Source organism: Bufo gargarizans, chromosome 2, assembly GCF_014858855.1.
Source record: "Bufo gargarizans isolate SCDJY-AF-19 chromosome 2, ASM1485885v1, whole genome shotgun sequence".
NCBI lineage: Eukaryota > Metazoa > Chordata > Amphibia > Anura > Bufonidae > Bufo > Bufo gargarizans.
Window position 1 is genome coordinate 20,799,161 of NC_058081.1, and position 14,631 is coordinate 20,813,791.

Below are 14,631 nucleotides of genomic sequence, written 5' to 3' on the forward strand. Positions count from 1 at the left end.
TCTGTGACATCATCAGTAGGATTTAGTGAGGTAAGCCTCTGTGACATCACCAGTAGGATTTAGTCAGGTAAGCCTCTGTGACATCACCAGCAGGATTTAGTCAGGTAAGCTTCTGTGACATCACCAGCAGGATTTAGTCAGGTAAGCCTCTGTGACATCACCAGTAGGATTTAGTCAGGTAAGCCTCTGTGACATCACCAGTAGGATTTAGTCAGGTAAGCTTCTGTGACATAACCAGTAGGATTTAGTCAGGTAAGCTTCTGTGACATCACCAGTAGGATTTAGTCAGGTAAGCCTCTATGATATCACCAGTAGGATTTAGTCAGGTAAGCCTCTATGACATCACCAGTAGGATTTAGTGAGGTAAGCTTCTGTGACATCACCAGTAGGATTTAGTCATGTAAGCCTCTATGACATCACCAGTAGGATCTAGTCAGGTAAGCTTCTGTGACATCACCAGTAGGATTTACTCAGGTAAGCTTCTGAGACATCATCAGTAGGATTTAGTCAGGTAAGCTTCTGAGACATCACCAGTAGGATTTAGTCAGGTAAGCCTCTATGACATCACCAGTAGGATTTAGTCAGGTAAGCCTCTATGACATCACCAGTAGGATTTAGTCAGGTAAGCTTCTGTGACATCACTAGTAGGATTTAGTCAGGTAAGCTTCTGTGACATCACTAGTAGGATTTAGTCAGGTAAGCCTCTATGACATCACCAGTAGGATTTAGTCAGGTAAGCTTCTGTGACATCACCAGTAGGATTTAGTCAGGTAAGCCTCTGTGACATCACCAGTAGGATTTAGTCAGGTAAGCCTCTGTGACATCACCAGTAGGATTTAGTCAGGTAAGCTTCTGTGACATAACCAGTAGGATTTAGTCAGGTAAGCTTCTGTGACATCACCAGTAGGATTTAGTCAGGTAAGCCTCTGTGACATCATCAGTAGGATTTAGTCAGGTAAGCCTCTGTGACATCACCAGTAGGATTTAGTCAGGTAAGCTTCTGTGACATCACCAGTAGGATTTAGTGAGGTAAGCCTCTATGACATTACCAGTAGGATTTAGTCAGGTAAGCCTCTATGACATCACCAGTAGGATCTAGTCAGGTAAGCTTCTGTGACATCACCAGTAGGATTTAGTCAGGTAAGCTTCTGAGACATCATCAGTAGGATTTAGTCAGGTAAGCTTCTGAGACATCACCAGTAGGATTTAGTCAGGTAAGCCTCTATGACATCACCAGTAGGATTTAGTCAGGTAAGCCTCTATGACATCACCAGTAGGATTTAGTCAGGTAAGCTTCTGTGACATCACTAGTAGGATTTAGTCAGGTAAGCTTCTGTGACATCACTAGTAGGATTTAGTCAGGTAAGCCTCTATGACATCACCAGTAGGATTTAGTCAGGTAAGCTTCTATGACATCACCAGTAGGATTTAGTCAGGTAAGCTTCTGTGACATCACCAGTAGGATTTAGTCAGGTAAGCCTCTGTGACATCATCAGTAGGATTTAGTGAGGTAAGCCTCTGTGACATCACCAGTAGGATTTAGTCAGGTAAGCTTCTGTGACATCACCAGTCAGGATTTAGTCAGGTAAGCCTCTATGACATCACCAGTAGGATTTAGTCAGGTAAGCTTCTATGACATCACCAGTAGGATTTAGTCAGGTAAGCTTCTGTGACATCACCAGTAGGATTTAGTCAGGTAAGCCTCTATGACATCACCAGTAGGATTTAGTCAGGTAAGCTTCTGTGACATCACCAGTAGGATTTAGTCAGGTAAGCTTCTGTGACATCACCAGTAGGATTTAGTCAGGTAAGCTTCTGTGACATCACCAGTAGGATTTAGTTAGGTAAGCTTCTGTGACATCACCAGTAGGATTTAGTGAGGTAAGCCTCTGTGACATCACCAGTAGGATTTAGTCAGGTAAGCTTCTATGACATCACCAGTAGGATTTAGTCAGGTAAGCATCTATGACATCACCAGTAGGATTTAGTCAGGTAAGCTTCTGTGACATCACCAGTAGGATTTAGTCAGGTAAGCTTCTGTGACATCACCAGTAGGATTTAGTCAGGTAAGCCTCTGTGACATCATCAGTAGGATTTAGTGAGGTAAGCCTCTGTGACATCACCAGTAGGATTTAGTCAGGTAAGCCTCTATGACATCACCAGTAGGATTTAGTCAGGTAAGCCTCTATGACATCACCAGTAGGATTTAGTGAGATAAGCCTCTATGACATCACCAGTAGGATTTAGTCAGGTAAGCTTCTGTGACATCACCAGTAGGATTTAGTGAGGTAAGCCTCTATGACATCACCAGTAGGATTTAGTCAGGTAAGCCTCTATGACATCACCAGTAGGATTTAGTCAGGGGTGCTGATTTATTTAGTTGTGGTATTTTGACATTATGAGTGAGATTAAGTAATGGAAACTGCTGTGACATCACAAGTAGATTTCACTCAGGTCGCTTCTGTGACATCACAAATTAATTTCCCTCAGGTGTGACTGTGACATATGAATATAACCCGTCACCCAGGTGCAACGTATTAAACCATGTTCTCATGTTTTGCACCTAATTCTATTTTGTGGCAAACAATCACTACATTGTACCTTCTGCTCACATGTAAAGTCATCCCAGAACAGGAGTGCCATGGTCACCTGAGATGACCGCTGGCATCTGGCAAAATGCAGGATGGATTTTCTGGACATGTAGCCGCCGTGTGAGGGTAATGACATTACTTTCTTGCTGGGGAGAAGGCTCTGTTTGTCTTTTATTGGGGACTTGGCTAAAGATCTGGGTTTTAATATTTAAAAGAATTTATGCAACCCGGAGAAACCTTTTACCCAATGTTGTAGCCCAGGTATATCTAGAGGTGTACTGCAGACAGTGCGAGAAGATCCTCTCATATCCTCTCTACTGCAGGAGAATGGCTCATGTTCTCTGCTCGTTCCTCTTGCTTTCCATCATCTCAAGAGCATTTGGTGACTATGCTGTTATAGGGATACCTAACGGAGGACCCTGGGGAGAATGGGGGTCTGTGGAGTGGTGCCCCTGTGGGTATCATGCCAAGGGATTCTCTCTAAAGGTAAGTGGACAAAATCTGTGGATAATATAAACTCTTCACAATCTCCTCTGGAAAAGGAATTATCAGGCTTGGGCCTCATGCACACGACCGTTGTTTTGGTCCGCATCCGAGCCGCAGTTTTTTGCGGCTTGGGTGCGGACCCATTCACTTCAACGGGGCCGCAAAATATGCGGACAGCGCTCCGTGTGCTGTCCGCATCCGTTGCTCCATAAAAAAAAAAAATATCCTGTCCTATTCTGGTCCGTTTTGCGGCCCCATCATCAATGCGCATGTGGAACCATTCACTTCAATGGGTCCGCAAAAACAACGGAAGTTACTCCGTGTGCATTCAGTTTCCGTATGACCTTATTTCCATTCCGCAAAAAAGTAGTGCATGTCCTATTATTGTCCGCAAATCACGGTCCGAGGCCCCATTCAAGTCAATGGGTCCGCAAAAAATATGGAACGCACACTGAACACATCTGTATGTCATCCGTATTTCATCAATATTTTGCGGATCCATACGGTAGAAATGCTATGCACAGCCCATATTGCTCATGTGTTAGGTGATTAATAAATTACTGTTTCCGTTTCCGATCCGAAAAAAAAAAACTGATCAAATACGGAAACCATAAGGATATGTTTTGTACACTAACGGAACGGAAGAGGACTTATATCAGAGAAAAAAAAACCTCAGATGCGGGACAACGGATCCGTAAAAAACGGACCGCAAAACAACCATGGTCGTGTGCATGAGCCTTAACTGTCTGGTTGCTGTTTGAAGACCAATATTGCTTATGGGAAGTCCAACAGATAAAGATTTAAAAAGAGTATTTGGTGTTACTCCCGTCCAAGTATACTGGCATTGAAAGTCATACTGTGGAGGGAGGACAACAGAAAGACATATCTGAGTATACTTCATCCTTCTGTAAAAATCTCTTGCTGAAAAATAAAAAAATGTCCCTCTTGGACTGGCAATAATATAGCACCAGAATCCAGGGAGTTACTGGATAGCCATCACGACCACCTTGGTCTCATGCTAGACGAGATCTAGGCGCAGGGTGCACCACTGCTTCTGCGCTGGTAGAGAGTGGTTCCACTGTGACCTTGAGATATGTTTATCTAGCTGAGGAAATACTCTGATGGGACCATGGTGGAACTAAAAAAGACAGTTCATAAGGAGGATCATCAGGCCACCCTTCATCTGCACAGGTTATAAACATGGTAAATCAGGTCCTGGCTGCAAAAATTCAGCGATAACAGCATAAAGTGAAATTCAAAAAATTCTAAGGCAGGCTAGTTTTTACCTCCGGAGCTGACAGCATTGGATTTCAGGTCGAATGACCTTCCTTCACAACCTCATAATTTAAGAAGTTTTTCACTTTTGACTATACATTGAGTTCATGGAATTGTGCCTTTTACAACACAGGAAAATGGTCACATTTTTCCCTTTGAATTCTCCTGACCTAGGTGGAAGTAAAGCAAAAAGTTGAAGATGACACAGCCCTGAACGGGATACGCCTGCACTGCCAAAACAAAACTGACTTTGACCAGGACAGAGACAATCAATATACTATCACATCTGCTCAAGGACCGTAAGTGCTGGAGATCAAAATGTCCCCTGGACATAGCTAGAGGGTGGCCTGTGGGTCATGTACCTAGGTGGGGTTATGGTAGGTGTGTGAACCTCTGGTTTAATAATAGGTATATACTGTACACCACAGATAGCACTACAGTGCAAGAGCAGATGTCCATCTCCAAGGAGTCACTGAATGGGACCCACACATTTACACTTGTATGAAATACTGTATTTTTTCTGTACGCCTCTCCAACGGCACTAAACGGGGGGAGGGGAGGTTGATATCCTGCCTCCCAGGGACAGGAAACAACATGGAGAACAAATATTTAAAAGCCTCCTCCCCTTTACCTTCTCCAGTTGTTTCCTGTCCTTCGGGATGAAGTGGAGAACTAGCAGGTGTTTCCTCCGGCTTAGATACCGCTCAGCCTTTGGGTAAGTTGTCCCTGATGTTTTCAGGAGGGCTGATACAGAGCAGCGGGATCCAGGACAAGATACTGCTCCCTCTGTCTTCTGTGGCATAAGCCCCAGGCGATTACGCTCCTGCGGGGGCTAGGAAAGGAAGACATGCCGGCAGCGCGGTTTTCCTAGAGCGCCGGAGTTGCATGATATCTAGTCACGTAGGCGCAGTTTGGAGAACGCGCGGCTGCGTGGCATGAGACCGCATACCACATGACCCGGAAGATCAGGCCTTTAAGATGCCGGCATGGGATCAGGATGGCGTTCACAGAACCAGACACTTCCTGGATCCAGAAGGAACCATGTCGCTGCCTCCAGAGAAGTCTTCCGACCCTCCTAAGGTCCTCAGCCCGATAAGCCTCCTCTTGGGAGAAATTATTTAAATCTTATATGCACAAAGGGGTGATATGTCACCTTTTTCCCTGGCGGAGGTTCCCCATATAATAAGTTGTACTTGCTATCTGCAAGAAACAGTTAGCGGGTCACAGTAAAAAGCCACTCTGTCAGAAGTGCACAGAAAAAATCATGTCAGAAGAGGCCCCTTTGCTGGTGAATAGCCTGAAAACTCTAATTAAAGAGGAGGTTAGCTAGGCCATAGAAGCTAAAATGGCCACTATACCACAGAAAGCCTTTACATCCAAACCAAATCCGGAATTACATATGGATTTGGATTATTATTAGGAAAGAAATTCTTCAAATTCTGCCTCTGCCTCTTCTGAAGATGAGTCAAGAAGGCCCCTATGTTCCATTGAGGAGAGGGAATCTCTTCTCAAGACTATTAGGGCTACTAATAATCTTGAAGAGTCTAAGGAAACTCATACAATTCAAGGTCAGATGTTCAGGGGACTAGGGGATAAGAAAAAGCGAGTGTTTCCGGTCCATGATAACATAAAAAAACTCATTTCAGAAGAATAGAAAGACCCAGAAAAAAGATTGTGAATCTCAAAAATATATAAAAGGAAGTATCCTTTTAATGAAGCCAACTCAGCCCACTGGGACAAAACCCCGAGAGTAGACACCCCTATAGCCAGGATTAAAAAAAAATTCTCTTTACCATTCGAAGACGTGGGGTTATTAAGAGATTCCATGGATAAAAATTGTGAATTCTTTTTCAAGAGATCTTGGGAGACTGTCACGAATCAGCAGGTGTGAACCCACTGTGCCACGTGTCCTACCTCCTCTAAAGCCGTTGTCTAAGTGAACCCCTCGATCTTCACAGTACCCCTGATGGTGGGGATAGACTTTCCCAAGGGGAACACCAGGTCAGTACTTTTTGAGGAGTATTTGCACACGAGGAAGCTGGTCCTGACGGACCAGGAGGTACCTGAGAAAGGTACCAGAGGTACAGGTGTTACCAGGAGCAACAGTGCAGGACCGAAGGATGAGGCAGAGGCAAAGTCAGACAGGCAATAGATCAGGGCAGGAGGCACAGGTACAGAGTAGGCAATCCGGATCGGCAACAGGAGAGTCGAGGCAAGCAGGCAAGGATCAAACAGGTAGCAGAGTCCAGGAACTCAAGCGGATATCAGGAACCTTAGCAGGACACAAGGACCTTGACACTGAGGCATCTGGGAAGGGGGCTGAGCCAATTATATATGTGCAGAAGGGCTAGGATTGGTTGGCGAGATCACATGATCCAACCCATAAAACACAGGAAGTGATGCGCGCCGGCCCTTAAGGAAATGCTGCAGGAAACAAGCAGCAAACATGCTGTGGTCAGGGCTGAAAGGAAACACTGGCAGCAGATCACCGCTGAACTCAGCGCCCGGGACCGCCGTGGTAAGCAGGGGAACAGCGGTGCACAGCATCTGCTGTTACAGAGATGAATACATCTATGTTGAGACCCTGTATAGTAGCCACATACACGGCTAGAACCCTGTCCATATGGTTGTCCCAGCTGGAGGAACATTTGCTGTCTGGCACCCCAAGGGAATATTTTATCTTCCCTGCCGGTATTGAAATAGGATTCAAATTTTCTAGCCGACGCCTCTACGAACTTAGTTAAATTGTCCGCTAGGTCTGCGGCTCTTTCCAATACTGCTAGAAGGTCTGTATGGTTAAGATCCTGGTCAGGGGATGCTACTTCTAAGAGTAGACTATGTGGCATTCCTTGTGAAGCAGACAGACTCTTTGGCTCAGCATTGGATGATATTTTAGAAAAAGCATCCGATAGAAAAAAGGGGTTCTCTACTGAATAATATTTTTTTCATCAGAGACGTTACTTTCAGAGTAAAAAAAGGAACAGACCGAAACAAAAGAAAAAGCATAATTCAGGTCCTTGGCAGCCCTCAAAAGGTAGAGGCAGGGGTTTACTCTTTAACCCAGATAAATCTGCAAAGCAGTCAAATTTATGACGCCAGAGATCCAGTAGGAGGAAGATTAAAAAGATCCATCAGAGCCTGGGAAAATATTACATCTCCCTGGATTCTGGACATAATTTGTCAGTCGTACAGGCTAGAGTGCTACTCCCCCCCTCCAGAAAGATTCCTAATAAATAGGGATGAGCGAACCCGAACTGTATAGTTCGGGTTCGTACCGAATTTTGGGGTGTCCGTGACACGGACCCGAACCCGGACATTTTCGTAAAAGTCTGGGTTCGGGTTCGGTGTTCGTCGCTTTCTTGGCGCTTTTTGAAAGGCTGCAAAGCAGCCAATCAACAAGCGTCATACTACTTGCCCCAAGAGGCCATCACAGCCATGCCTACTATTGGCATGGCTGTGATTGGCCAGAGCACCATGTGACCCAGCCTCTATTTAAGCTGGAGTCACGTAGCGCCGCCCGTCACTCTGCTCTGATTAGCGTAGGGAGAGGTTGCGGCTGCGACAGTAGGGCGAGATTAGGCAGATTAACTCCTCCAAAGGACTTGATTAATTGATCGATCTGCAGCTGTGGATCATTGAGCTGCTGATACTCAATTGCTCACTGTTTTTAGGCTGCCCAGAGCGTTTGTCAGTCACTTTTTTCTGGGGTGATCGGCGGCCATTTTGTGTCTTGTGGTGCGCCAGCACAAGCTGCCAACAAGTGCATTTAACCCTCAATGGTGTGGTTGTTTTTTGGCTAAAGCCTACATCAGGGTGAAGCTGTCACACCAAGTGCATTTAACCAGCAATAGTCTGGTTATTTTTTGGCCATATACTACATCAGGGGCAAGCTGCGCCCGTCACCAAGTGCATTTAACCCTCAGTAGTTTGGTTGGTCAAGCTGTCACACCAAGTGCATTTAACCATCAATAGTGTGGTTATTTTTTGGCCATATCCCAGTCTAATTCTGTCAGTAAACGTATACCTGTCACCCAGCACCTAAATACTAGGCCTCAAGTTTATATCCAGCTAAATCTGTCGTTACTGGTGTGGCTGGTCAAGTTATTTAGTGTCCGTCAAAGCACATTTTTTGTTCTGGGTTGAAATACAATTCCCAATTTAGCAATTTCATAATTTAGTGGTTTCTGCTATATCAGAGCTATTTGAAATCTATCCCTAAAAGGGTATATAATATTCAAAGTGCACATAGGGTCATTCAGAATAACTTCACACACACGCTACTGTGCATTTCCAAGTCTAATTCTGTCAGTAAACCTATACCTGTCACCCAGCGCCTAAATACTAGGCCTCAAATTTATATCCCGCTGAATTTGAATACAATACATTGGGCCAAATAATATTTTTGTTATTGTGGTGAACGATAACAATGAGGAAAACATCTAGTAAGGGACGCGGACATGGTCGTGGTGGTGTTAGTGGACCCTCTGGTGCTGGGAGAGGACGTGGCCGTTCTGCCACAGCCACACGTCCTAGTGTACCAACTACCTCAGGTCCCAGTAGCCGCCAGAATTTACAGCGATATATGGTGGGGCCCAATGCCGTTCTAAGGATGGTAAGGCCTGAGCAGGTACAGGCATTAGTCAATTGGGTGGCCGACAGTGGATCCAGCACGTTCACATTATCTCCCACCCAGTCTTCTGCAGAAAGCGCACAGATGGCGCCTGAAAACCAAGCCAATCAGTCTGTCACATCACCCCCATGCATATCAGGGAAACTGTCTGAGCCTCAAGTTGTGCAGCAGTCTCTTATGCTGTTTGAAGACTCTGCTGGCAGGGTTTCCCAAGGGCATCCACCTAGCCCTTCCCCAGCGGTGGAAGACATAGAATGCACTGACGCACAACCACTTATGTTTCCTGATGATGAGGACATGGGAATACCACCTCAGCACGTCTCTGATGATGACGAAACACAGGTGCCAACTGCTGCGTCTTTCTGCAGTGTGCAGACTGAACAGGAGGTCAGGGATCAAGACTGGGTGGAAGACGATGCAGGGGACGATGAGGTCCTAGACCCCACATGGAATGAAGGTCGTGCCACTGACTTTCACAGTTCGGAGGAAGAGGCAGTGGTGAGACCGAGCCAACAGCGTAGCAAAAGAGGGAGCAGTGGGCAAAAGCAGAACACCCGCCGCCAAGAGACTCCGCCTGCTACTGACCGCCGCCATCTGGGACCGAGCACCCCAAAGGCAGCTTCAAGGAGTTCCCTGGCATGGCACTTCTTCAAACAATGTGCTGACGACAAGACCCGAGTGGTTTGCACGCTGTGCCATCAGAGCCTGAAGCGAGGCATTAACGTTCTGAACCTTAGCACAACCTGCATGACCAGGCACCTGCATGCAAAGCATGAACTGCAGTGGAGTAAACACCTTAAAAACAAGGAAGTCACTCAGGCTCCCCCAGCAACCTCTTCTGCTGCTGCCGCCTCGGCCTCTTCCTCTGCCTCTGGAGGAACGTTGGCACCTGCCGCCCAGCAAACAGGGGATGTACCACCAACACCACCACCACCTCCGTCACCAAGCGTCTCAACCATGTCACACGGCAGCGTTCAGCTCTCCATCTCACAAACATTTGAGAGAAAGCGTAAATTCCCACCTAGCCACCCTCGATCCCTGGCCCTGAATGCCAGCATTTCTAAACTACTGGCCTATGAAATGCTGTCATTTAGGCTGGTGGACACAGACAGCTTCAAACAGCTCATGTCGCTTGCTGTCCCACAGTATGTTGTTCCCAGCCGCCACTACTTCTCCAAGAGAGCCGTGCCTTCCCTGCACAACCAAGTATCCGATAAAATCAAGTGTGCACTGCGCAACGCCATCTGTAGCAAGGTCCACCTAACCACAGATACGTGGACCAGTAAGCACGGCCAGGGACGCTATATCTCCCTAACTGCACACTGGGTAAATGTAGTGGCAGCTGGGCCCCAGGCGGAGAGCTGTTTGGCGCACGTCCTTCCGCCGCCAAGGATCGCAGGGCAACATTCTTTGCCTCCTGTTGCCACCTCCTCCTTCTCGGCTTCCTCCTCCTCTTCTTCCACCTGCTCATCCAGTCAGCCACACACCTTCACCACCAACTTCAGCACAGCCCGGGGTAAACGTCAGCAGGCCATTCTGAAACTCATATGTTTGGGGGACAGGCCCCACACCGCACAGGAGTTGTGGCGGGGTATAGAACAACAGACCGACCTGGTGGTGTGTGATAATGGGCGAAATCTCGTTGCAGCTCTGGGACTAGCCGGTTTGACGCACATCCCTTGCCTGGCGCATGTGCTGAATTTGGTGGTGCAGAAGTTCATTCACAACTACCCCGACATGTCAGAGCTGCTGCATAAAGTGCGGGCCGTCTGTTCGCGCTTGCGGCGTTTACATCCTGCCGCTGCTCGCCTGTCTGCGCTACAGCGTAACTTCGGCCTTCCCGCTCACCGCCTCATATGCGACGTGCCCACCAGGTGGAACTCCACCTTGCACATGCTGGACAGACTGTGCGAGCAGCAGCAGGCCATAGTGGAGTTTCAGCTGCAGCACGCACGGGTCAGTCGCACTGCGGAACAGCACCACTTCACCACCAATGACTGGGCCTCCATGCGAGACCTGTGTGCCCTGTTGCGCTGTTTCGAGTACTCCACCAACATGGCCAGTGGCGATGACGCCGTTATCAGCGTTACAATACCACTTCTATGTCTCCTTGAGAAAACACTTAGGGCGATGATGGAAGAGGAGGTGGCCCAGGAGGAGGAGGAAGAGGGGTCATTTTTAGCACTTTCAGGCCAGTCTCTTCGAAGTGACTCAGAGGGAGGTTTTTTGCAACAGCAGAGGCCAGGTACAAGTGTGGTCAGCCAGGGCCCACTACTGGAGGACGAGGAGGATGAGGAGGAGGTGGAGGAGGATGAGGATGAAGCATGGTCACAGCGGGGTGGCACCCAACGCAGCTCGGGCCCATCACTGGTGCGTGGCTGGGGGGAAAGGCAGGACGATGACGATACGCCTCCCACAGAGGACAGCTTGTCCTTACCCCTGGGCAGCCTGGCACACATGAGCGACTACATGCTGCAGTGCCTGCGCAACGACAGCAGAGTTGCCCACATTTTAACGTGTGCGGACTACTGGGTTGCCACCCTGCTGGATCCACGGTACAAAGACAATGTGCCCACCTTACTTCCTGCACTGGAGCGTGATAGGAAGATGCGCGAGTACAAGCGCACGTTGGTAGACGTGCTACTGAGAGCATTCCCGAATGTCACAGGGGAACAAGTGGAAGCCCAAGGCCAAGGCAGAGGAGGAGCAAGAGGTCGCCAAGGCAGCTGTGTCACGGCCAGCTCCTCTGAGGGCAGGGTTAGCATGGCAGAGATGTGGAAAAGTTTTGTCAACACGCCACAGCTAACTGCACCACCACCTGATACGCAACGTGTTAGCAGGAGGCAACATTTCACTAACATGGTGGAACAGTACGTGTGCACACCCCTCCACGTACTGACTGATGGTTCGGCCCCATTCAACTTCTGGGTCTCTAAATTGTCCACGTGGCCAGAGCTAGCCTTTTATGCCTTGGAGGTGCTGGCCTGCCCGGCGGCCAGCGTTTTGTCTGAACGTGTATTCAGCACGGCAGCGGGCGTCATTACAGACAAACGCAGCCGCCTGTCTACAGCCAATGTGGACAAGCTGACGTTCATAAAAATGAACCAGGCATGTATCCCACAGGACCTGTCCGTCCCTTGTCCAGATTAGACATTAACTACCTCCCCTTAACCATATATTATTGTACTCCAAGGCACTTCCTCATTCAATCCTATTTTTATTTTCATTTTACCATTATATTGCGAGGCTACCCAAATTTGAATGAACCTCTCCTCTGTCTGGGTGCCGGGGCCTAAATATATGCCAATGGACTGTTCCAATGTTGGGTGACGTGAAGCCTGATTCTCTGCTATGACATGCAGACTGATTCTCTGCTGACATGAAGCCAGATTCTCTGTTACGGGACCTCTCTCCTCTGCCTGTGTGCTGGGCCTAAATATCTGACAATGGACTGTTGCAGTGGTGGGTGACGTGAAGCCTGATTCTCTGCTATGATATGAAGACTGATTCTCTGCTGACATGAAGCCAGATCCTCTGTTACGGGACCTCTCTCCTCTGCCTGTGTGCTGGGCCTAAATATCTGACAATGGACTGTTGCAGTGGTGGCTGACGTGAAGCCTGATTCTCTGCTATGACATGCAGACTGATTCTCTGCTGACATGAAGACTGATTCTCTGTTACGGGACCTCTCTCCTCTGCCTGGGTGCTGGGCCTAAATATATGACAATGGACTGTTGCAGTGGTGGCTGACGTGAAGCCTGATTCTCTGCTATGACATGCAGACTGATTCTCTGCTGACATGAAGCCAGATTCTCTGTTACGGGACCTCTCTCCTCTGCCTGGGTGCTGGGCCTAAATTTATGACAATGGACTGTTACAGTGGTGGCTGACGTGAAGCCTGATTCTCTGCTATGACATGCAGACTGATTCTCTTCTGACATGAAGCCAGATTCTCTGTTACGGGACCTCTCTCCTCTGCCTGGGTGCCGGGGCCTAAATATCTGAGAATGGACTGTTCCAGTGGTGGGTGACGTGAAGCCAGATTCTCTGCTATGGGACCTCTCTCCAATTGATATTGGTTAATTTTTATTTATTTTATTTTTATTCATTTCCCTATCCACATTTGTTTGCAGGGGATTTACCTACATGTTGCTGCCTTTTGCAGCCCTCTAGCCCTTTCCTGGGCTGTTTTACAGCCTTTTTAGTGCCGAAAAGTTCGGGTCCCCATTGACTTCAATGGGGTTCGGGACGAAGTTCGGATCGGGTTCGGATCACGAACCCGAACATTTCCGGGAAGCTCGGCCGAACTTCTCGAACCCGAACATCCAGGTGTCCGCTCAACTCTACTAATAAACAAGAAACTTATCTTCTAGAAACCCAGATCCTGCTATTGTTGGAAAAGGAAGTCTTCTTCATCCCAGTTCCACAGGACCAAGTAGAAAGGGGACACACAACCAATAGAGATATATGGATCCACAAAGTATCACAAAAGATACAAGTACAAAATGTAATAAATAATTGTATAATTTATTATTACCAATTTTATTATTGACATTGTTAGCACAACACAAAACATAAAAACACAATTAAAATGTAATACTAGGACTGGTAGTGCATGATTGATGGACAATATAAGTAAAGTGCAAGTGCAACAAAGGCCAGTGATCAGTACATCTGAATAAGCTGATAGAATTGGTGACTACCCCTTGAGGAAACAGACCTCGAAACGCGCGTTGGCTAGTGGACTGGTGATGTTCTTTGGACTTGGCCCTCATATGTTCATTGTGTGGATTCATGTCACCTACACTTGTATCAGTAAAATTCAGATCAGGCTTTGCTTCTGCCTCTAACCTCACCAATCCTATCAGCATATTCAGATGTACTGATCACTGGCCTTTGTTGCGTTTGCACTTTACTTATATTGTCCATCAATCATGCACTACCAGTCCTATTATTACATTTTAATTGTGTTTTTATGTTTTGTGTTGGGCTGATCATGTCAATAATAAAATTGCTCATAATACATTATTCAATTATTTATTACATTTTGTACATGTATCTTTTGTGATACTTTGTGGATCCATATATCTCTATTGGTTGTGTGGTTTATAATATGTATGGATTAAATACCATTGGATGGGAAATATTTTTGGTTGCCCAAGTAGAAAAAAGGGTTCTACTCCCCGGTGTTTCTAGTAAAAAAAAAAAAAGGCTCCTTCCGAGCAATTATCAATCTAAAACACCTCAACAAATTTGTTTTATGCATGAAGTTCAAGATGGAGACAGTGAGATCAACCATCAACTTGCTGGCTCAGGATTGCTACATGATAACCCTTGACAGTTGACGCCTACTATCATGTGCCCATTTACAACAATCCAATCCATTTGCAGTTTCAGATCCTTCCTTCTGGCTTCTCATCAGCTCTGAGGATTTTTACCAAGTTGGTGGCAGAAATCTCAAGCTTCCTTCATCAAAGGGAAATAATGTTTGTCCCATACCTGGATGATTTTCTCATCTCAGCATCATCAGAAGATCTGCTACAAAAACACTTACAGATAGTAAAAAACAAACAAAAAAACTCCAGTCTGTAGACAAAGTAGTGACTCTTCCTTCTCAAGTAAAGAACTCTCTATGGTGGTGGTTAAATT

The 14,631-nt window shown here is 46.8% G+C and overlaps 1 protein-coding gene across 1 annotated transcript in view; it reads left to right on the plus strand.

The window, feature by feature from the left end:
* The first annotated feature begins 2,865 nt into the window (after window positions 1-2,865).
* The window catches only part of LOC122929239 (vitelline membrane outer layer protein 1 homolog), a 56,099-nt gene continuing 44,333 nt past the window's right edge, over window positions 2,866-14,631 (plus strand). Inside the window, exons 1-2 of the mRNA XM_044282751.1 lie at window positions 2,866-3,077; window positions 4,527-4,651. Coding sequence (XP_044138686.1) covers window positions 2,919-3,077; window positions 4,527-4,651 — 284 coding nt within the window. The 5' untranslated portion in view covers window positions 2,866-2,918. The remainder of the gene's footprint in view (window positions 3,078-4,526; window positions 4,652-14,631) is intronic.